This window comes from Musa acuminata, chromosome BXJ3-1, assembly GCF_036884655.1.
Source record: "Musa acuminata AAA Group cultivar baxijiao chromosome BXJ3-1, Cavendish_Baxijiao_AAA, whole genome shotgun sequence".
NCBI classification, from domain to species: domain Eukaryota; kingdom Viridiplantae; phylum Streptophyta; class Magnoliopsida; order Zingiberales; family Musaceae; genus Musa; species Musa acuminata.
Window position 1 is genome coordinate 9,222,408 of NC_088349.1, and position 22,554 is coordinate 9,244,961.

The 22,554-nt window shown below is 38.8% G+C and overlaps 2 protein-coding genes across 12 annotated transcripts; both read right to left on the bottom strand.

Annotated features, from left to right (window-relative positions):
• Positions 1–76: 76 nt before the first annotated feature.
• On the bottom strand, positions 77–21,694 carry LOC103993034 (metacaspase-1-like). 11 transcript variants are annotated; one of them, XM_065136046.1, is made up of 10 exons: positions 20,205–21,694; positions 16,379–16,453; positions 13,611–14,824; positions 12,164–12,494; positions 9,995–10,115; positions 9,051–9,257; positions 8,884–8,939; positions 5,337–5,422; positions 3,159–3,195; positions 1,618–3,031 (listed from the first exon to the last, which is right to left on the bottom strand). In XM_065136046.1, exons 3-10 carry the CDS (start codon positions 13,954–13,956, stop codon positions 2,884–2,886), a joined length of 1,332 nt encoding a protein of 443 aa, XP_064992118.1. In that variant the 5' UTR covers positions 13,957–14,824; positions 16,379–16,453; positions 20,205–21,694; the 3' UTR covers positions 1,618–2,883. The 11 variants fall into 11 exon arrangements, 8 of the variants coding, with proteins under 8 accessions (XP_064992119.1, XP_064992118.1, XP_064992122.1 ...); XR_010493123.1 differs by having other exon boundaries at positions 2,922–3,031; positions 3,159–3,298; XM_065136047.1 differs by lacking the exons at positions 1,618–3,031; positions 3,159–3,195 and adding an exon at positions 77–1,201.
• Positions 16,813–20,819, bottom strand: LOC135629146 (pentatricopeptide repeat-containing protein At5g57250, mitochondrial-like). The gene is made up of 4 exons (XM_065136332.1): positions 20,205–20,819; positions 17,879–18,115; positions 17,708–17,777; positions 16,813–17,567 (listed from the first exon to the last, which is right to left on the bottom strand). The coding sequence occupies exons 1-4, from the start codon at positions 20,817–20,819 to the stop codon at positions 16,813–16,815; spliced, it is 1,677 nt and encodes a 558-aa protein (XP_064992404.1).
• Positions 21,695–22,554: the final 860 nt, after the last annotated feature.

Here is a 22,554-nt window from a genome sequence, read left to right on the forward strand (position 1 = left end):
GGAGTGGGTGCGTGAGTGAGAGAGAGAGAGAGAGACAGAGGGGGGGTGGGGGGGGGGGGGGCGGAGTCCAAAACGTGGGATGGAATGAAGAGATCTAGCTAGGGTAGGGAGAAGCTAGCTAGCTATGCGGCACTTTTTGACTACGTCTCGTCCTTTTTGTCATGGGACCTGCGCTTTTGTCCCATGCATGCATGCATGCGTCGGCATCCGCCATCGACGATGATGCCAGCGGACGGCACCGATCGTGGCGCGGCGATCGAAGTGCACGCGCAAGCGGTGGTGTGCGTGGTGGACCGCTGGTGGTGGTGGTGGAAAGGAGAGGGGGGATTGGAGGACAATAGATTAGGCCCCGACCTGTCGCCCCCCCTTCCTGCAACACACTGCGTTGGAACTCAAAATTTTCTTTAGAGAAAGAAAGCTTTACAGTGTTGAGTTCCAGGTTGCAGTGATTCCATCCCCCAAAACTACACAGATTTCACAGGGGAATCAGAAGATTAAATGCTCTCATTCTTCTTTATCCTCGCAGGTTGCCTACCTTCTTGCTCAAACAACATATCATTTCCTCCTCTATTCTAACTCCTCATGTCATCTTCACCAAGGTTGATGGTGATTGAGAAAGCTGTGTGAAATCTACCAAGACCAATACAATGTCTGCACTCTATAATGCTGATGTTGGTAATGATCGACAGGCAACAGAACAAGAACAGACTATGACCCATTATTCATTGCCCTCTCTCTCTCTCTCTCTCTTCTACACCTTAACTGAAGCCAGCACATAATCCCACTGCAGAGGTCAGCTTTCTAAATGATGGGAACTAAATACTATCATGTCTTACGCACCAAAGAACTTCATGGAATCGACTAAGAGAAGCGCATATGAGATGATAGTGTGATAAGAACAAGAAACGAAGAGGCATTCGAAGCAGATTCAATGCAGCTATAAAGGATACTGAGATACCAATTAAGAAGCTACGAAAGGGCAACATAAACATTTTGATCATCAAGTGCTGCAAAAAACATTAAAATAACAGCAGATAGAAAGGACTTACCGACCACAATGAAATGAGATCGTTGTCATTCTGTAGCGTGTCCAACAACAGCAAGTAACATATGATCTTGTCAAGAAGCTGCTCACCTCATGACTCGTGCACCAAGCAACAAAGGCCATTCCTCGAGTGTGGCGCAAATGGCTCTTCTTGTGCTGTTGAGTTTTCCATGGGAATTAAAGGATACAGTTGAATACTTTCATGAATGAAATCCAAAACCCAAAACTTCAAAAGAGCAAAGAATCAAGAACAATAATGGCATATAAAAGACTCTGATAGACTGCAAAGTAGAAGGGACAACTAAGATTGCAAAATCACTTCAACCAAAACTCTTGTAACAGTATGGGAAACATAAAAAAGAAAGAGGAAATCAAAGTAAATCTTCTTTAATATCATTCTCTGTTCTTGGCCTTATCTTTTACCTGAGTAGGATTCCGGATAGTTTCTGGAATGAAAAAGCCTCTGGGTCCTTGATCATCAAACAAGCAAGAACTCATTATATTTTATTTTTTCCATTGAAATGTCCATTTTAAGCACTAATGTAAGTCAAATATTTTCTGAAACAGTGCAATTACTGGGAAAAGATCAGTGACAAAATAATTCATCATATCTAATGCATGGTACTTTTCAGAACTAAAAAGTTCAACTACATCAAATTTGACAATCAGCTGAGTTTTTAAGGTCTTACTGACTGACTTACTAAGACTTTGGAAACCAAAGAAAAGTTTAGAATGTGGCCTGATAGTAGTAATAAGACAATGCAAATCAGAATGTTACAGGATTAGGTTGGGTTTCAAATGGAAGCTATAGTTCCCAACTGCCTTAGTATGCATTTTCTTTTTGGTTGATCCATTGGAACATACAAAACCAATGAGATTGGAACATACTAGAACATTATCCAGTCCCTCACAAAACTCACTCAAAGAGTTGTGATGGAGTGATAGGAGACTTTCTGTAGATTTTGAAGAATTGTTCTTGCTGCTTCGTTAGCCTTCTGCAGGTCCCCTCGCTGACATAACAATGGAATGATGGAATGGTAGGTTGCAAAGTCATAGCCTAGTGGTTTTCCCATGAAACATTCATTAATATCCTTGTCACTATCTCCATCTTTTATATAGTCCTATGAACATCAGCTACCAGTAGGCGATGAACACCTCTTCCATCTAATCTTGTTTTCTGCATCTGAAACACCTGAACCATGCAGCTCCTTTAGTTTCAGAAACACTCTACCAATGTTAGATCTTGAGGAAGATATAGACAAATAACCAATTTCATTAAGAACAAGTATGACTTCCTTGATTCTTCCTTGCTCACATGCAAGAGATATGAGACTGACTCCACATGAAACTCATCTCCAGCATTATTTATCAGATCTACAGTTTCAGCACACTTTAGCATGTCCCTCAAAATGCTCCTTGCTTCCTCCATCCTTCCTTTTGCAAAAAGTCCCACCATGAAATTCATGAAACCCAAGAAATCTGGAAAACATCCTCTGCTTTTGTAGTCAATAAAGAAAACTAGGGCACCTTCACAAAACTCATTTAGGATAGCAGCAATTGTATACCCATCTGAATTCAAACAATTCTTTTCCAAATTTGAGAGGAGATCCAAGGCTTCTTCAACCAATCCACAGCTGCTATGCCAACTTATCAGTTTGTTATGAACTGATAATACCCTTAATGATCATCCTTTTAAATAATTGGCATGAATCATCCAGGAAACATTCCGTAGACAAAGCACCAACAACTGTTGAATGCTTCATTTAGACATCCTTGCTGGTACAAACCATTGATTACAGAATTGTAGATGACAACATTTGGGTAAATCCCTTACTTTTTCATGCTTCCACAGAGATGTAGAGCTCTTTCGAGATAACCTGACTTGAAAAGTCCATCCACCACAAGAGAGTAAACAAATATATCCACAGGAACTCCATTTTCTTCAGATTGAAATAAAAACTGCTAAGCATCTTCAACTCTACCGTCCTTAAAAATGTCAAAGACTGTGGTCAAGGCACCGACCGAAATGATCCTTTTTCACTTAACACTTGAAAATCAATAGCTTTCTCCACATTTTAAAATGTGGAGATCGAACAAAAGCAAAACAATGTACCTAGGATTATAGTACACAGTGAATGGGTTCCTGCTTGCTGCAACAAGGACACCAATTTGCATACCGTCAGTGGAAAGTACAGATGATGTTAGGGCTGTTTGTTTACAGTTGGCACGCCTAAAGTACAGATGATGTCATCCCTGTATGCACTACATATTTCATTAGTTTCTGGTGATGATTTTTTTTTTCCATAAGATAGAATTCTAAAACTGGCCCCAGACAGCAATCCAGGATGTGCATGTATATACATCATGTAAAACCAAAAAATCTACAATTATTCAAATAGCAATTCCAAACGTATTACCTTCTTTATAAGTATAAACTTCCAATATTTTCCACTAAATGAATTTTCTATACATTATTCATGTGTCAACCTGCCCAAGGTTTGTTTGTGTTGCTACCAGCATAACAATGATTATGAAAAGATATCTGATGCCTACTTTCTGGTTCCACATAATAACAAGCATCTAATGAAGGAAACATGGGATATCTGCCTATTTGTTCCCTGTACTTAAGCTCTAATAACAAAGGCAGAAAGTGAACAAAGAAAATCCTTTCAGTAATTTTTGGTTCTCATAATTGATGATTTTTCATAGGGGTGACAATTTTTTCCTGACCCATTCAACAAATCTGAACCAACCTGGATTACGGACAGGCAAATGGATCTGAGAACGGCTATATTGTTTGAGATATATGTACTAACAAAAACTTCTCTCACTTTAAGACCAGGTTGGCTCCAAGTTCAGGCATTCAATCAAAGCAGATCATAATTGCTTGGTCAATATTAGATTTGGTCGCTTGGTCACTAGTAGATTTGGTTGAACGGATCAAGGCCCAACTCAGATCAAATCTTGGTGCTTTTTCATTTTATCAAAAATGTGGACTAGTGGGTTTGCTTTGCATTCTCAATCAAAAATCAGGATAACAAGGTTGAAGCAAGTTCATTTAATAGAGACTAGTTAAAATTTGTAAGTTATCTCGATGTGATACTTACAATGAAAATTCAAGACAAACCAGTTTTGTGGGAATACATGACACTAGCAAGAGGTGCCCTTGTTATAAAGTTCAACAATTTTTAGTAGGTTTCTTTTCCAATACAGAAATTGTTCACAATACTCCTTGCGACTAGTTCGATAGCATGCATTAGCTTATAATGGATCTGCAAACCCTTTATTCCTTAAGTTGTGCATCAAGAATGTCAGAAAGCCTTCTATAGGGTATATAACACACTGATTAGGAATGGACATTTTGGAGATCACATGCACAAGAGGAGATTGGGAACTACCATTGTAAGTTTGCTATCAGACTCAAAGACCTAGGTGTTAATAAAGAAATCTCTACCAGACTTCAAACTCAAAGAAGGATTTGCAACACATGGATGGATAAACCAGCAAGCCTCATTCTAGAGATAAACCAGCAAGCTTTATTCTAGAGAAATGCTTTAAATCATAAGGAGACAAGGACCTGCATTGCTTGATCTCAAACTTGCAACAAAAGTTGGAAGAGATTGGGTGACATGGAAACAGAAATATTTAGAAACCTATGCAGTCAAATAACTCGCAACAAGACTTACATCTATTTCATTAGCAAACTACCAAAATGTTTCAAACTAAAACCAGCATCTCACCAGTTCCTTTGTTTCCAACAAGGTCAGGTTTCAGTTGACTGAAAGAAGAATAAATAAATAAAATCAGAACTAATTCAAACAACTACAATGGCCACGATTAATATCTGGGTTCCTGGATCTGGCTGTTATATAGTATGTTTGATATTGTCCGACTCTTGCCCATACCTAACTCAAGTCTTGATTTTTGCCAACCTTAACTCATCACTAATTTGTTACTTTCACACTCTTGTGGTATTTTATATTTCAGTGATACTATTGGAATGAAGAAAATTTTTACAAGGGATATCCACAAGAGCAAAATCATGGTAAGCCCTTGGCAAAATAGTTTCTGAACCCTCACAATGTCTTTAAAAGAAGCACATATCCTGTTAGTGGCTATGGCAGATCTACACTATATCTTCTACGATCTTGTAGAATACATCAATTTAAGCAATGAAAGAACAATCCTTCAATAATTTCCAAGTTTCTAGGTTTAGAAAAGTCAATTCCAAGATCAAATTGTAATATAATTGCAATCAAAAACATATTTTCCTCGTGTTCTACCATTTTACCTGATAAACAATACAGAATCACCAGCTTAAAGCCTTTTCGCACCCACAAACAGACTCCATCCAGAAGACAAAAGATGCCTCTTTGTCTGTCCTCGAAAGAAGAGAAAAGCACTCTGTTACTTGCAACATTTGTATCGGTATAAATCAAAACAAAATGATGAAACTCTATGTCAGCAGGAAATGTTTATTTGTGAGCACAAGAGTATGGCACATAACAATGAAGGATGTCCCTGCTTAACCATTTGTTGAATTCCATGAAAATCATCAAAGATGAGACACTTATAATTTTCTAGACCTTGGAATTTCCATGAAAAACATCAAAAGATGAGACGGTGACTCTCCATGCATGGTGACACTTTCGAAGAGAGCTTCGACGGACACATATACTCTCAGTTAAGCAAGTGATGAAGGAATCGAAGCGGAAAGACTTGACTCATCCCACAACAATGTAGCCGGAGTCAGAAGGCCTTAGCATGGGGCAATGGTCCATTGAGACTGACGCTCTTGAAGAATATACCAACTTAACAACAACTCAGTCACCGAAGCCCTTTCCATAAGAATAAAAAGTGGAATGGAAGTTTGAGATCAGTGATTGAGTCAAAAATCTAGTAGACCATCCACGTTGGACATCATTTTTGGAGTGAGAAAATCTTCATAGCTTATCTTTGCTTGAGGGTATCCCGATGCTTTTGAGTGGTGAGATCGGGCGAGCAATCGTGAATGTCAAGCAAATGGCCAAACAATCAATGTTGGCTAGACCCTGCAACAAGCAAATGGTGATGATCACACTGAAAAGTTATATTTAGATTGGCAAGGATCAAAAGAGAAATGCTTTCTATGTCACCAGGTGTGCAAAAGCAACTGATTAGTAGAGGCACGGCATTGCGAGGACCTCGAGTCCATCCAAAAAGAACTTGGTCGAGAAAGCATCGAATAGAAAGCCATGAACATTAGAGGATGAGGCATGGTACCACAATGGTGAGTCTTCCGAGTGTTGACCAAACTTATGCTCTAGAGGGAAGAGCATAATTCTCGTTGCAAATGGAGCATGTGTGATCCTAAAGGTGTGGCCAAATTTGTTTGATAAAGGTTCTACAAGATCTTAATTTAGCTCAAGCTTGAGCAACACTTCTAGTACTCAGAAATGCGACGGCAAAAAGTGGACAAAATCAAGTAACTAACTCAAAGCAAGGAGTACAACCCGAGGAATTTAGATGAAGCCAATCAGAGTAACCCAATTCTCCTCACCTACATAGTGGACCTTTGTATCAAATAGAAGTCCCTTTAAAGTGCTCAGAATTCAGCAACCATAAACTCCTCACCATTGGGTTATTGGCTACATTGAAGGTGGTATGTCCATGCACTATCCTCTCGTCGAGTTACCACAAAAATGGAGATATTGCAAACCTATTTCGAGAAGATGGTGATGGGACAGAAGATGCAAGGGCCAAACATCACGAGAGTAGCAAAGACGCTTCAAGTTTTGTAATATTACGCTAACTCCAACCAGTCAAGCTCTTGCAGGGTAACACCTCAAGGGGACTCGAACGCAAGCATGAAGGCTCTTCTTTTGCTGACTAAAAAATCCAAAGGATTCAGCGAAAAGTGTTCCAACCCAGCCAACTTCCCCAACTGAACCACCTCGGCGGCAAGTTGCAACAAAGTGGGTGGATCAAAGTCGACCACTTAACAATAGAAGCTGAGAAGCACATTGCGGCTAAGTATAATCAATTTGCAACATACAAGAAGGCTTTGATGAGAGCGTTGAAGAAATAAATGGGGGAGAATGTCATGGAGCAATGCAGTCAAGGTATTCGACGTCATTTCAATTCTTGTTTTCCATTGCTTTTTGGTGTTTTTGAGTGTTTTTCATAAGCAGAAAGTACTATCGTCAAACCAGTTTTGATCTGTTATCAGTGTTTTTTGTTTTATGTTTCTGATTCTATCTTACAAAACCGGGTTTTTTGTTTCTGATTCTATCTTACAAAACCGGGTTTATGATAGTACTTTCATAAGTAGAAAGTACTATCACCGGGTATAATAGGACCTATGTTATATGTCTGAGGGTTGTTGCAACACCTTTAGTGTGCCTGTTTTTTGTTCAATGAAAGTGCTAGGTGCACATTGGACCTGCATCTGGCTTCAGAACTCCCTTTATATGTGATTGCTCGAGCATAGGATTGTGTTTGTTCAAAGAGGAAGAAGGTCATGAGTGTGGTAGAAGGTTTGGCAATCCCCTTCGTGGTAAATAGCAGTGTTATATGTGCTTTATCAACCCAGTGCAGCCCAATCAAATGGCACAAATACCTTGGCCTTGCAAGCCCGCAAGCTCAAATAAAATCCTCAAAGAAGATTACTCATGCATTAAATATCACATCAAATCTTTTTATAGAGCAACAATTAATGAAAGCATAATTTCTACAGGCAAGCTTTTCTTCAATGTATTCCCACTAAAATTTGTTATTTTCGATGTGAATTCTTTTAAACAACACTTTATACATTATTTAAGTATAATGTATAAAGTGGCTTTATTATAAGCAAAATTTTGTTATAAGCAACTAACAATCCCCATAACAGTGGCTTTTTTCTCATGAATGCTCCCTTTTTGTAATGTTGTATCACACAGCATCAACCCCCCTTGAATAATGACATTAAAGCTAGTTGACATTTGCTAATGGGTTTTATATTTATAAAGCATGTAGACATTGGCATGCAATTTCTGATGATAACCCCACTCAATCGGAGATGACCAATAACTCTAGTTCATTGTGTTAATGGGTCCACGCATAGGTGTAGTCTTCTTTTATGCATGCTATAGAAAGAAATGGCATATTGATGGAAGAAAAATCCTATACACCAATGTCAAAGAAATTGATAAACCCTAAGAAGTTGTACCTCAATGTCTGTCAAATCAAGCAATACAGAAGTTTGCTAATCCCAACCATTTGAGCCTTATTGATTTGCATTAAAATGAGGTGAGATTGAGATTGTCGGTCAAAGTGGATGATTCCTTTTATTGCATTCAAAATTTTGTTATAAGCATCTAACAGTCTCCATGATAGCGGATTGTTTTCTCATGAATACTCCTTTTTTTTATGATTCCTTTTATTGCACTCAAAACTTTGTTGTAAGCATCTAACAATCTCCATAATAGTGGCTTGTTTTCTCATGAATACACCCTTTTTGGTATCTTGCATCACACAGAATCAAACCACCATAAAGAATGATATTAAAGCTGGCTGGAATTTGCTAGTGGGTTTTGAATTTATAAAGCATGTTACAACCCAACTCAATATAAGATGACCAATAATACTAGTTCATTATTTTAATCGGTCCATGCATAGGAGTAGTCTTCTTTTATGCATGCTATAGAAAGAAATGTTATATTGATGGAAGAAAAATCCTATACACCAATGTCAAAGAAATCGATAAACCCTCAGAAGATGTTTCTCAACGTCAGTCAAATCAAGCAAAACAGATGTAAAACATGTGCATAATCAATGACAACAGAAGACACTTCAAGTGCAAAAGTGAAAATACACATTACAGAGAAAACGGTTTTGCATAAACATCGAACATTGTGTTTGATGTCAGCTGCGGCTCCTGCAGATCCAACACAACAAAACTTGAGTTAGGAAAGTTTTGCCTAAAATCTCCATTTCTCAGATCTAATGCTTAATTTATGATGTGTGTATCGCAGTAACAAGAACATACCTGTCTCAGTGTGCCAGGCATGCTACCTCCAGTCAACAACATAGTGATGAATGAAGTGACAGGGCCTCCGGAATTTAAATCGACGGTTTTTCTTATGGTGGATCGCATCGAATTCAGTATGCTACCATATGTTGTCCCATGTCCTTGCTCAATGGCTTGGATGAAACAGTAAGTCATGGCACCTGTTGAGGCAATCCCTGATAGAGCCTGCAAATGTGGCACACAAGTAAATATTAGTATAGATTTGGTTTCATCACAGAACCATTGCCTATGCAGAATAATACGTTGACAAATTCAAGAGAACTTGTAGAATCAAAATCTGAATGTGGCAAAAAGCTTTTTCACTCCTTGGTTTGTCTCCTCGATTGAATTTTATACTTGTCAGTTCATTGCTAAGGATTTCTTAAAATAGACAAGATTGACACTTTTAATTAGAAGTATAAGAGACGATGCTAGAAATAGATTACCAGTTTCATGTTAGATAGTGCCAGCCATAAAACCTAAGAACTGCAACCAGAGCAATAGGTTAAAGATAACTGCTTATCCAAGACAGAATCAACCAAGCACTGAGTTATATGGTGTCTGTCCTAAAATATAGTTTCTGACCGAAGAGTTATTTACTGATGGTAATCATTAATTCCAGGGATTGTTTCTAGAGAAGGGCTACTATCTATATAATTCAACCCAGTGTTCAAAGACATAATCAGGTTCTTTGGCATACTAATCAAATGGAATGTCCAGCCAACTAATTTCCTTCTAAAAAATTAACTAGTAATTGCACTCAATAAGATGCCAGAAGACATTGACAATTTATGTTAGAAACATCCTGGTTTAAAAAAATCATTTGGATATGGCACTGATTTGAGCTCTCACTAAGGATTTTCTGGCTTTGAAACCCATGTTTAACCCAAGTATTGACTCTGTTGCAAGAAACGAGAATTTACCGTGGTTTGTACAGAAGTTTGATTGTCATCACAACCACTGAATGCGATGACTTCTCCACCACTAGTACCTTTCCAAGCACCATTTCTTGGGCGATGATCTTCCCATGCATAGTGCCCACTCCTAAACCAGTGAAGAAAATTAGCTATCATATCACTGAGAGAAAAATTACAAGGGCCAATTTGTTTTTATTGTTGTACCATTGAGCAAACAGTAGCCAATTACCATCATCACTAGGATGCAACCTGGTCTACTGCCACAGGCAAAATAAATATACATCATGGTGCTGGAGTGATTACTGTCATATAATGATGAAAAGAATAAGTTGATTAAGAATTTTTCAAGATAAAAAATGATGTAAACCTGATGCAGATTGCATCATAATCATTACATATCTTCTTTATTAATCACATATTATTTAATAATCTCTCATATTTTCTTTTCTTAAGTTCTATATTCTCAAACATTTTGAATCACAGGTAGAAAAATACTAAAAATAGCATCAAATGTTTTCATCGATACACATGTTACAGGAGAGGAGATAGTGTTCAAGATATTGCTCAAATATACAAATCCAAAGTGTGTAATCAGATATGACAAGCAAATATGATAAGAAAAGAAGCCACAAATAAAACTATTGAATTTCCTTGGTTATGTTGAGCGTTCATCTCTTGCCAAAAAGGGGGGAAAAGGCAACTGAAGTAGATATTGGCTAAATCCTACCACCAACACCCAACATTCTACCAGCATGGTTATAAAGAAAAAGTTCCGAGCAGTCAACATTTTGAATTATTTGGCCAACATGATTCAGTAGTTTAAAATGCTTCCAGGAAAATATGAAATCCTTGATCCCAAAGAAATGAAGATTTTCCTTGATTGGGTCCCACAGTAATGTCATTACATGGAAATTTTTGTCTTAAATTATTAGATTGGGAAAACAAATCATGGACAGCTCGACTCTGCAGAATAGGGGTGACTCAGACAACATGCTTCATCTGACAATGCAAAACTATTAAAATTAGACTAGCACTTATTTTCCAGAACAGTTTGGCCCCACCCTTCCAATACAATATCTGGTTCCAGGATTTAGGACTGCAGTATATCCATAAATCAGACTTCTCTGAGTTATTAATCTCAAGATACCAGGATCCAGCAAAAAGGGATCAAAATTTTGGACATGACCTGGAATTCTAAACTGCAAATGTTTAGTGGAAATAGACTGAGAAAAATAAAACAAATATATATGATGGAGGCATCTACAAAATTCTATGAAGCACGAGTTCAGGACACACAAATGACATGATGTGGATATGCCAACGCTTCAAATCATGTAGGATATGATGTGCAGTCAACATGGTAAGAAAAGGTATTTTAATTACAACATAATGTGCATCAAATCTTCACTTGTTTAGAGTATTCAAATATTTAGTCAGAAGTAATGATAGATAAATGCATATATATATTTTTAACGGGCATCCCAACAATAATATAATTTTCCAAAACTGAAGAATAGGTACCAACGGCTTGTACTGAAAGACCATCATTTCATCATTAACTACAATTTGATGCTCAATACAAACAACATGAGGCAATGTATCTAATCATATATTCACCTTGTCCATCATTGAAAGATCAATGTTCAAAAAACATAGTGTTCCTTGACATATGCATGAAATGTGACCCGACTATCCTAGAAGCATTTATTTTGTAAATAATCTAAACTATCACAGACTTCAAGAAATTATCCTGCACATATTTGAGAAGTATCTGATGAGAATAATATCCTGTAGAAATTTAATATAAAAAGTTAGTGTTTCATAAAATAGAGATCATCAATTTACTGCCACTTCTCTGCTCTTGTTTCTATTTCTAGCATTGAGAAGACCAGGGTGGATATTGATGGATTTATTTAGAAAAACATGGTTGACTGGGGAAAGAAATGAAGAAATCATGAGTTTTAGTTGAATATGATAGATCAGTGAAGAGATAGTAACAGAAATAGCACATAATTCTCATGGCTCATGGGAAAAATAATAAAGTTCTTTGAAGGAAATGCAAGACAATAAATAGTACTGGTGAAGAAACTAAGAAAAATAAAAATAAAAAGAAGCTTTTTCTTGGAAGCAAAAATATAATCAAGAGTCATGACAACCTTAATATACATCACTGACCTGTTCATTCTACAAAGGTAAGGTAGATCTAGCATGGTGCCACTGTGACAAGCATCTATAATAGCGAGAAGCTTAACTCCACGAGAAAGCGGCCTGACCATGGTTGCATTAATTTCATTATCGACAATCATTCCTTGTGTTCTAAAGTCCAGAGGACAAAGGGTTTCATCATAACCATCTGCTTCTTCCCCGCTGTAGTCTCTTCGTTGTGAACCATGGCCAGAGTAGAAGAATACCAAAGAGTCACCTGGTTGACAACCTTGTACAAGCCAATACATTGCCATTCTTATATTATGTTTGGTTGGTATCTTGTATGGATCTCTTTCGTCCTCTGCAAATCAGCTTCCAAATTAAAAGAGGTTAGAAAAGTCGAAGATGTAGGATGCAAACTGAGGATCATGGATAGCCAAACTCAATGTCTGACTGAAAAAATGAACTGGACTTTTTCTACTTAGTGTGAATAGACTTTCAATTGCTCAAAGAATCTCATATCTTAGGAAACAAGGATACAACAATTCCAGGTGACAAGTAGGCACTGGCTTATCAAGTACAGGTTTCTATTTTACAAATACAATGAAAATGTATATGCCCTAAAGTTTAAAATGGGCTTAAATGTCATTGAAGCAAGATAGTCTACAATACTCATCTTTGCATCAAAGCAGATGTGCCAAGAAAAACACAATTATCTTTTGCAAAATTAAAAATAAAACAGAGCTGCTTTATTCACCACTTAAGGTGATTATGGATTTCTTTGCTGCACATAATTATCAATCTGATGCCATAATGGTTGAAAAAGAATCAAGATTATGGAAGTGTAGATGGACATACATGCACAGCTATAAGTATTTCTTTGAATAAATTCTTCCTTTGTTAGAAATTAATGGTAAACACTCTGATTCATGGAATTATGTACTAGTTCTCCAAGCACTCCAATCATAGAAAGCAGCTCATGATTCAGTTCCATAGGCACCAGTTCCGTTTCTTTTTCCTCCCTTTTGATATGCAACAACTTAATAATCATTTACCATTGTCCTAGCTAACTCCATCAATCAAGTGGCTATCCTTGACAAATCCAACTGAGAAGAAGATTGACAAGCTCTAATCATTCATGTTATGGGTGCTAATTCAACTATAATTTCCCTTTTAATTTTAATAATGAACCAGGTAGGTATTCTGCAGAACGAATTACCTGGGTAATTGATATTTATCTGCTAGATCCACAACCAATCCAGAGTTTAAGCTCTAGAAGGACTGCACGTTTGCAACTATGTCCACTAACATGCAACGTATAGATGATTTCAAATTCTATGAAAGAACTAAGAAACAGAAGCTTATATAAGGGATTATGCTCACAATGATTATGGCTGGAACCAAACAAACCAAATTGAGAGAGACCCGATTGATTGACTGTTGTTGTGAATGGTGATAGGAAAGATCATAGTAGTACCTGTTAGCATGATGATGTTGGATTCCGGGAAGCTGAAGCGATTGATGAGGAGGTACTTCATGCACTTGGCACCATTTATACTCCCCATAAGCTCATTTCGTGTGTTCCGATACGTGACCCCACAAATCACCGCTTTCTTTCGCCCACCACCACCCGGCATCGGCGGCAGCGCTAGCCCCCAAGATGGTGACGGGTGTGGGAGGGAATGAGAAGCCCCCAGAGGCATGGGGACACCCCAAAAATCAGAAACGTAAGTGATGGACTTGCAGATGGTGCATCGCATGGACGACACCCCCGACGGGAGCTGTAGCAGGGTGTGGCAGTGGGAACAATTAATCAACATCATCGTTGCATATGGCCCGAAGATGATGAGGCAAACGGATCTGATCAAGAATGTAGAGGCTCGAATGGCCCGTCAATGGAGAAGATGGGAATGGAGGAGACAGAGGAGGGAGGAGGAGAAGAAGCTGACGAAACGGAGTAGCAGAGTTGACATCTATTGGCTTTCTCTTTCTTATATCCTGATAAATTCAAACACACATGCCTTAGATCTTGTCCAAAATCCCTCTTGTCCTACGTGATTATTTCATAAAAATATACTGTGGGGCCCAAAGATGGGGTATTATACTCAGGCACCACTAGGTAACTCGGATGAGTGTCTTGGGGAGATGTATTCAAGACCTAAATACATCTAGTAGAATAAATTAATTAATTAAATTATAAGAAGCTGCATATAGTATTTCCATAGGAGTTAAACTTCCAATCGTCTATATTTCTAGAAAAAGTATATATTGCTTTTAGGACAGTTTTCTATAAAAGCTTCTCCTTATGTGCTTTTCCCGATAGGTACTTTTTATTTGGATGGTATCTTTTTTCTAATCCCATAAATATCCCTCATCATCATCTATCGCTTGCCACTCATCGTTTTTGTCCCTTCGTGGCCGCCTCCACCTTGCTACTTTCATCATGCTGCATCTAGGTGGCCACCTTCACCCCGCCATGAGGCCTCACTGTCTCTGCCCCAATTGGTAGTGAACTAGGCATGGGGAATGGCAATAGACTACTTCTTGGGCTCCACCATCGCTCGCTCGCTCTCCACTAGTTATGCTCCTCTGTCATGAACTTAGCTGGTTTTGCGTAAGTTGTGCGACACCCTTGCGTGTCCGTCCGCAAAGGATCAACCTCCCCGAAACCTCTTATGGTCCCTTAAGAACCTACAAAAGAGAAGATAGGTTAGAGAATGTGTTTAACTCGAGATCCACAAGCAGTCATTTCAGCAGACACTTGATACGCAATATAAATTACAAACATAGACTTCAAAAGCTCTAAACAGTCGCGTGACAAAGGGTCTAGGTGGTCCGCCATGGCCAAATATCCCCACAAGTGCCCACATGACACTATTGTGAAATAAGGTGACAAACCAACCCTAGACACTACTCCAAGGCCCCATCCAGCCATATGTCACCCGAGTATCTCCTAGGTGTCGTACTGGCTGATACTCCGTACTACTCTGTGGAGCTAGAAAACCCCCAAAATGATTGCTTGGATAGCCTGTTTCTGGATAGTTTTGCATCTATATGACGACTGCACACAACTTGTATTTACAAACCTGAAACAATCACAAAAGCCAACCAAACTAGGGCTGTCAAACCTATTGCAAGCCCTCTGTATGTTATGCAAAGCATGAACACAAACCGAAATACATAGACATATATGAGTATTACATCAAACACTCTGTTTATAGTTTTGTTCGTGACACCTTGTCGTCACTAGATCAGGAGAGAAGAGCAACTTGAGATAAGTTATAGGGATGATAAGAACAATAACCTAACCTCCACATCACCTAAGTGGGCAGGAATACACCCAGCTATCGCTAGTTGACTAAACAAGGGCATGAGCAACGTTAACAAGGGTGAGGAGGCCATGAGAGCTATAACGAAGAGATGTTTAGCATTGATCATGGAGGACAGATTTTCCATCATGGAGGTGGTGGCGATGCTCAAGGGGGTGTGGACAACCCTCGCAAGCCTCTATAAAAAATATAGTATTAATTAACACAAGCATTAGGTGACTCCCCTCACAAGATCACTGGGACCCACTTGTTCTGCTATCTGTAACATCATTTACATAGGTGGAGAGCCTACTATAGTTAAGATATCCAAGCTCCATGTTTTTTTATAACCATCTGAATCCATTGGGTCCCACTAAACATAGCAGAGCTATCGAATTAATAGATGATTTTGATGAAGTCTTTAACATGCTCCCACCAAAGGTGTGATTAAGAGCAGATCCCAAGTTCTTTAAGCTTTTAAACTATTATTCCTTTTAGGACCACATCAATTGGTTGGTTATAAAGAATTGTAATTGGCTACTTATGGTATGGCCCTAGGTCTAATTCTGGGGCTGGCTTATATGGATATGTAATGTCTAAATGTGAGTTGCATTTCATCCTAACGAGCATATCTAATCTAATAGCATTCCAATTATGATGGGAATAAAAATTTTGAAACTTTTTATAGCATAGATGAATCATTCTATGAAGATTTTCATCTTGGAAGGTGCTGACTAGTGTGGATGGTAAAGACCTTGACATATTATCACACTTTGTAAAAAAAATTCATCATACGTCTTAACAAAAACTTGTGTAAATTTTTTAATGTCATTTTGCTGCTGAAGATTCTGAGCTAGGTGCTCTCTAGGAAAAATAATACAAAGACAAGACAAGAATCTGTATCCACAATATATGAGAATATCAGAAACATAAGAACCTGTTCATTGTGTCCCTGTGGAAAATAGTCCAGCAAAGGCATGACAAAGCTCGGAATTTAACACCTTCCTTGCACCTACAAAAATAGCAAGGTGAATATTTTCTTCAATTCAACAACAGGTGAATAAACAAACAAAAAAATGTGAGGTAAATGAGCATACTTCTAGCAGACATTACAGTTATGCAAAATGAACATTATACAAGAAAGTGTTAATGACAACAGAAAAGGATGATCACAGAGTTATATGAGACTGACAACCGGATATTTTACAAACAGTTATTGACACTATAACTGGTAAATTCTTTCAATCTCCTAGAAAACTCTCTACTCAAAGAGTTGCAAAAACCTGATCTAAACCACTTTTAATATATAGTTTCAGCTTACAATACCAGCAAGTTAAACATTATCCATTCCCTTACAAAACTCTTTACTCTTCAAAGAGTTGGGATGGACTGATTGAAGACTTTCTCTGGATTTTGAAGAATTGTTCTGGCTGCTTCATTAGCCTTCTGCAGGTCCCCTCGTTGACACAACAATGAAATGATGGAATAGTAGGTTGCAAAGTCATAGCCTAGTGGTTTTTCCATCAAATATTCATTAATTTCCTTGTCACTATCTTCATCCACCTTCACAATAAATCCGCCCTTTATATTAGTCCCATGAACATCTGCTACCAGCAGACGATGAACGCCTCTTCCATCTATCATGTTTTCTGTATCTAAAACACCTGAACCATGCAGCTCCTTTAGTTTCAGAAACACTCTACCACTGTTAGACCTTGTAGAAGATATGGACAAATAACTAATTTCATTTAGAACAAGTATGACTTCCTTGATTCTTCTTTGCTCACATGCAAGAGATAGGAGACTATCTAAGGACTCTACATGAAGCTCATCTCCAGCATTATTTAACAGATCTACAATTTCTGCACGCTTCAGAATGTCCCTTAAAATGCTCCTTGCTTCCTCCATCATTCCTTCCGCAAGGAGTCCATCTACGAGATTCATGAAACCCAAGAAATCTGAAAAGTATCCTCTCGTTTTGGTCTCAGTAAAAAAACCTAGGGCACCTTCAATGTCCCTTCTTTGACAAAACCCATTTAGGATAGCCGCAATTGTATAATCATCTGGATTAACAATTCTTTTCCAAATCTGAGAGGAGATCCAAGGCTTCTTCAACCAATCTGCAGCTGCAATACCCACTTATCAGTTTGTTAAAAACTGATGTATTTGGCATAATACCCTTAATGATCATCCTTTTAAATAATTGGCTTGCATCATCCAGGAAACCTTCTCTAGATAATGCACCTATAAGAGTAGAATAAGTAACAATTGTAGGAGGCATAGAAAAGGTTCTCCAAAGAATCAAAAATTCTGAATGCTTCAGTTAGACATCCTTGCTGGCACAAACCATTGATTTCAGAATTGTAGATGACAACATTAGGGTATATCCCCTTTCTTTTCATGCTTCCACAGAGATCTAGAGCTCTTTCGAGATAACCTGACTTGCAAAGTCCATCCACCACAAAGAGTAAACAAATGCATCCACAGGAACTCCATTTTCTTCAGATTGCAATAAACACTGGTAAGCATCTTCAATTCTAGGTTCCTTCTTAAAAGTGTCAATGACCGTGGTCAAGGCACTGACTGAAATGATCCTTTTGCATTTAACGTTTAGAAAATGAATAGCTTTGTCCACATTTTTCTTGCTAAGGTAAAGGAACATGGCATTTGTCATCTGAGGTTCAAAAGTTCCATATATCTTGATGAATTCACTCATTACAAGTTCGGAGATTTGTTTATCTCCAGTTCGTAAAAGGCTTTTCAGAAGTATATTGTATGATTTGCTCATTGTTGAATCTCGGATTTTGATAATGAAACCAATTGATAGTGTTTATCTGATCTGCGTTTTGAGTGATGCAGGAAGCTTCGATCAGGGAGAGACAATTAAAAGCAGGAAAAATCATGTTGAGTCGGAGTGGAACATGTCAGAAGATTGGACGTTGAGCCGGAGGATCGGTCGACGTACCGACAGAAGGCTTCGGGCCATGAGTTCGGGTATTGGGCCAAGAAAAGCGAAAATTGCGCCAAGGAAATCGGAGTTGCAGAGGTCCACTAGTCGATTGGGCAATAGGTCGCAAGAGAGAACGATGCACCGAAGAATCGGACTAAGCGTCGATGAACCAATGACATATCAGACAACATAATTCATGCTTTGTAATAATTGTCTAGATCGAAGTATGTTTAATTTGTGCAGGATTAACTACGATAGTGATAAAGGCATAAAGCAAAATGAAGTCCCGGAGTCAAGAACGAGATTTCGTTGGGAGTTCGAGAGTTCGTCGGAAGTCCGGACGTTCATCGGAAGTTCAGACGTTCATCGGAAGTTTTGCCGAAATTGACCGAGAAGTCCAGGAGCTTGCCGAAGAAGCTCATCGGAACTCACCAAGAAGATCGTCGTGAAGTCCAGGAGCTTGCCGGGAGTCTGCTGAAACATTGCCGAGAGATCGTCGGAAGTTCGCTGGAAGATCGCCGGAAGAAACCTAGACTTACGGACTTATTTAGCTAAGTAAAATGTCTTAAAATTCATAGTTAGCATATAATTGGGTTAGGATTGGACCAACCCAATTAGGGGCCAGTTGGGCCCATGTATGGACTGTGTTGGGTCAAGTGAAAGGCCCAAACAGTGACCCAACAAGTGAAACCGTCGTGGCACAGTCTCCGAAACTGTGTCAGGCGATGGTACCGCCTAGTGTCAGTGTCAATGCTGTAGGCGGTGGTACCACCAGTACCCGAAGGACCCGGGATGAGACATTTTTAGGCTCTAAGTTTGAATCAACTTGAAGCCTATAAATACCCCTCTCATCCCTGATTAAGATACACAAGCACAGAGAGTTTAAAAGTGAGAAAACGTTGTAGTAATCACTTGAAAAATCCCCTCCTCTAGTTTTAAGTTTAGAATTTTGTTTAGGGAGGAGTGTATGCTTTTAAAGGTTGTCTCCTAAACCTATGAAAAAGAGAAGAGGAGTGTAAAAGGGTAGTTGATCTTCGCCCATTGAAGGAAGATCGTTAGTGGATGTCGGTGGTCTCGACGGAAGGGGAATCAGTGGAGTGGATGTAGGTCGTAACGACCGAACCACTATAAATTCGGTTTGCATTTCTGTTTTACTATTTACCTTAACTGCAAACTACCTTACTTGCTTTACATCCATTACACTCTTCCGTATGCTTTCAAGTTAACATCTTCCGAAACGGATTTAATCGCAACGAGATTTTGAACCGACGTAATTTTATCCGCTGCACTAATTCACCCCCACTCTTAGTATCGACTCGTTCCTAACACTCATAACTGCTGGGAATCTTATTCTCAAAAGAATATATACATCCAATGCAGCCGGAAAAACATCCCTTTGTGCATAAAAGTACAAGAGCATCATTAAATATCAAAATGAGAAGCTCAGGTTCTAATTTCTCCATTCTGTGAATAAATCTCAACACTGCTTCACCATCACCTTTTCCAAAAATAGCTCGAATTAGTATCCTACAAGTAATTAAATCAGGGGATAGGTTTCTTTCGACAAGGTCTTCAAAGACTGCTGGAGCTATTTCTGACATATTTTGTCTACATAGTCCTCTGATAATACAATTATGAGTAGAAGCACTAGCGAATAAGGAATCTCTCCGATACTCGTCAAACACTATAAGTGCCCTTTCAATCAATCCTGCCTTACAGTAGCCATCAATCACAGTACAATAAGTAATTGAATTTGCAGACAAGCCCATCTTAGGTAATTCATCAAACAGCTTACAACTATTTTGAATCATACCTGCCATAAACAAAGCCTTGATAAGGACATTGCAACTTTGCAAGTAACAATGTCAGGAACAATGCTAGATTCATCCAATCTCCTCTTGACCTCCAAGATGCCTACCACATCCATTTCCTTCAGGTATCCATGTAACAATGTCGCATAGGTGAAATTATCACCGGTAAAGCCCTTTGAGATCTCATTTGCCTTGCTTGCTTGGCCAGCTTTACACAGGGAATTGATCAATGTGTTATATGTCACTGTTCCAACTTTAATCTCTTTCTTCTCCGATTCCTCAAACAAAGTAAAAAATCTATCCAAGTCTCCCTTCCTACATAATCCGTCAATCAATACAGAATATGCAAACTCAACCGCAACAAAACCCAACTCTACCACTTTCCTCAAAGCACAAAATGCTCCCTCCAACTTGTTCCTCCGGCAGAAACCATGAATTACAGCTGTGTAAGTCACCACATTGGCATGCACACCTTTGCTCTCCATTTCCTCCAGAAAACCGATCACTTTCTCTACATTTCCTTCTTTACACAACCCATCAATGATGATAGTATAACCAATTACATCTGGAGTAATTCCCTTATCCACCATGAGTTTGTGCTTCCGAAGACCTCCCATCAGGTCACCTCTCTTCAGATACCCATCAATCAAGCAGCTATACAGAACGGCATCGAGCGCCATTCCCTGGCCTTCCATATCCGAACCAGATCGCAGGCCTCGTTGATTCTACCTTCCCTACACAGTGCATCGACCACAGTCGTAACGGTGACGAGATTAGGAAGAAAGACTTTCCTTGCTCTTTCGAAAAAGTCCAGACCAAGCGCCGGCTCCCTGATCCTCGAGAACCCGGAGATAATGGAACTACAAACGAAATTGTCGGTCAAGATATGGTCTTCCATATCAGCTGCGGCCTCCAACACCTCGACTATTCTATCCAACCTACCCAGATAACAGAATGCCACAACCACCGAGCGGAAGGAGCCGGGGGAGGGAAAGACACCACGGTTCCGGACGCACTCTTGCAGGAAAAAGAGGGCTCCGTCCGGATTTCGTTCGGCGACGCAGATATGACGGATGAGGGATTCGACAAGGGATCTCCTGGGTGCGAAACCGAAGTCTAGAGGAGCGCGGGAGATGAAGCGACCGGCGTCGTGGAAGCGGCGGGATCGAACGAGGGCGGACGCGGTGCTGGCGACGAGGGAGTGGGTGTGGGGGCCCACGGGGAGCGAGTTGGAGGTGATCTTGGAGAAGAGACGGAGGACGAGGCGGGGCTTGCGAGCTTCGAAGAGGAGGAAGGAGAGGAGGAGATTAAAGGAGCGGACGGAGGGAGTGGTGAGGCCCGCCTTGATCATGCGTGCAAAGCTGAAGCATGGGCGTAATAGAACAGTGGGCAATCGCCTTCATAGAACGTAGTGGTGTTATGTGAGCTTTAGCCCAGTCGAATGGCCCACATACTTAGCCTTGTAAGCCGATGAGCTCAAATAAAATCCTCAAAAAGCTTTACTCGAGCATTAAATATCTCATAAATTTCTTTTAATAATTTTTTTAATATTTTATCGTAAGATTGTCTTCAATATTTAATTTTTTAATAAAAAAATAAATGATGAAAAATAATTTCTCCGATGAACCATTTTTTCCATTTATACCCACTTAATTTTTTTTATTTTCTTTACGAATCCTCCCGAACAAAACTTTATGATTTATTTATGCTTTATACATTATTTGTGTTAGAAAGAGAAGACTTTTAAAACTAAAAGAAATTAAATAATCAAGAACATACCAAAAAGTTGATTCAAGACTTAAACGTAATTAAGTAATTTTCGTCAACCCCTCGAGTTATTATCGCTCAAACATAATTACTTTATGCACCCACTCGATAAATTTTAAAGAATTTATATTTTTTTCTCTCGTCTTCTTTAAAATTCTTAAGTATCATACATATAATATTTATAACCAAATCTATAAATTCTTAAGAATTTATACTATTTCTTACATCTAGTTCTCCCCAAAATCTATATATACATATAATATTTATAACCAAATCCAAATTCTTAATATTTTTCTTTTACAGTGACTCCTTCTCCTACTAGGATTGCTTATCCTTGGATATTAGATTCAAAATTCTTAAAATACTTACTAATCCCAGCCATTTGAGCCTTATTGATTTACATTAAAATGAGGTTAGATGAATTCTCCCTTTTTTTTTGGTATCTTGCATCACACAGCATCAAACCCCCATAAAGAATGATATTAAAGCTGGCTGGCATTTGCTAGTGGGTTTTGAATTTATACAGCATATGGACACTGACATGCACATACAATATCAGACTATAACCCAACTCAATTTGAGATG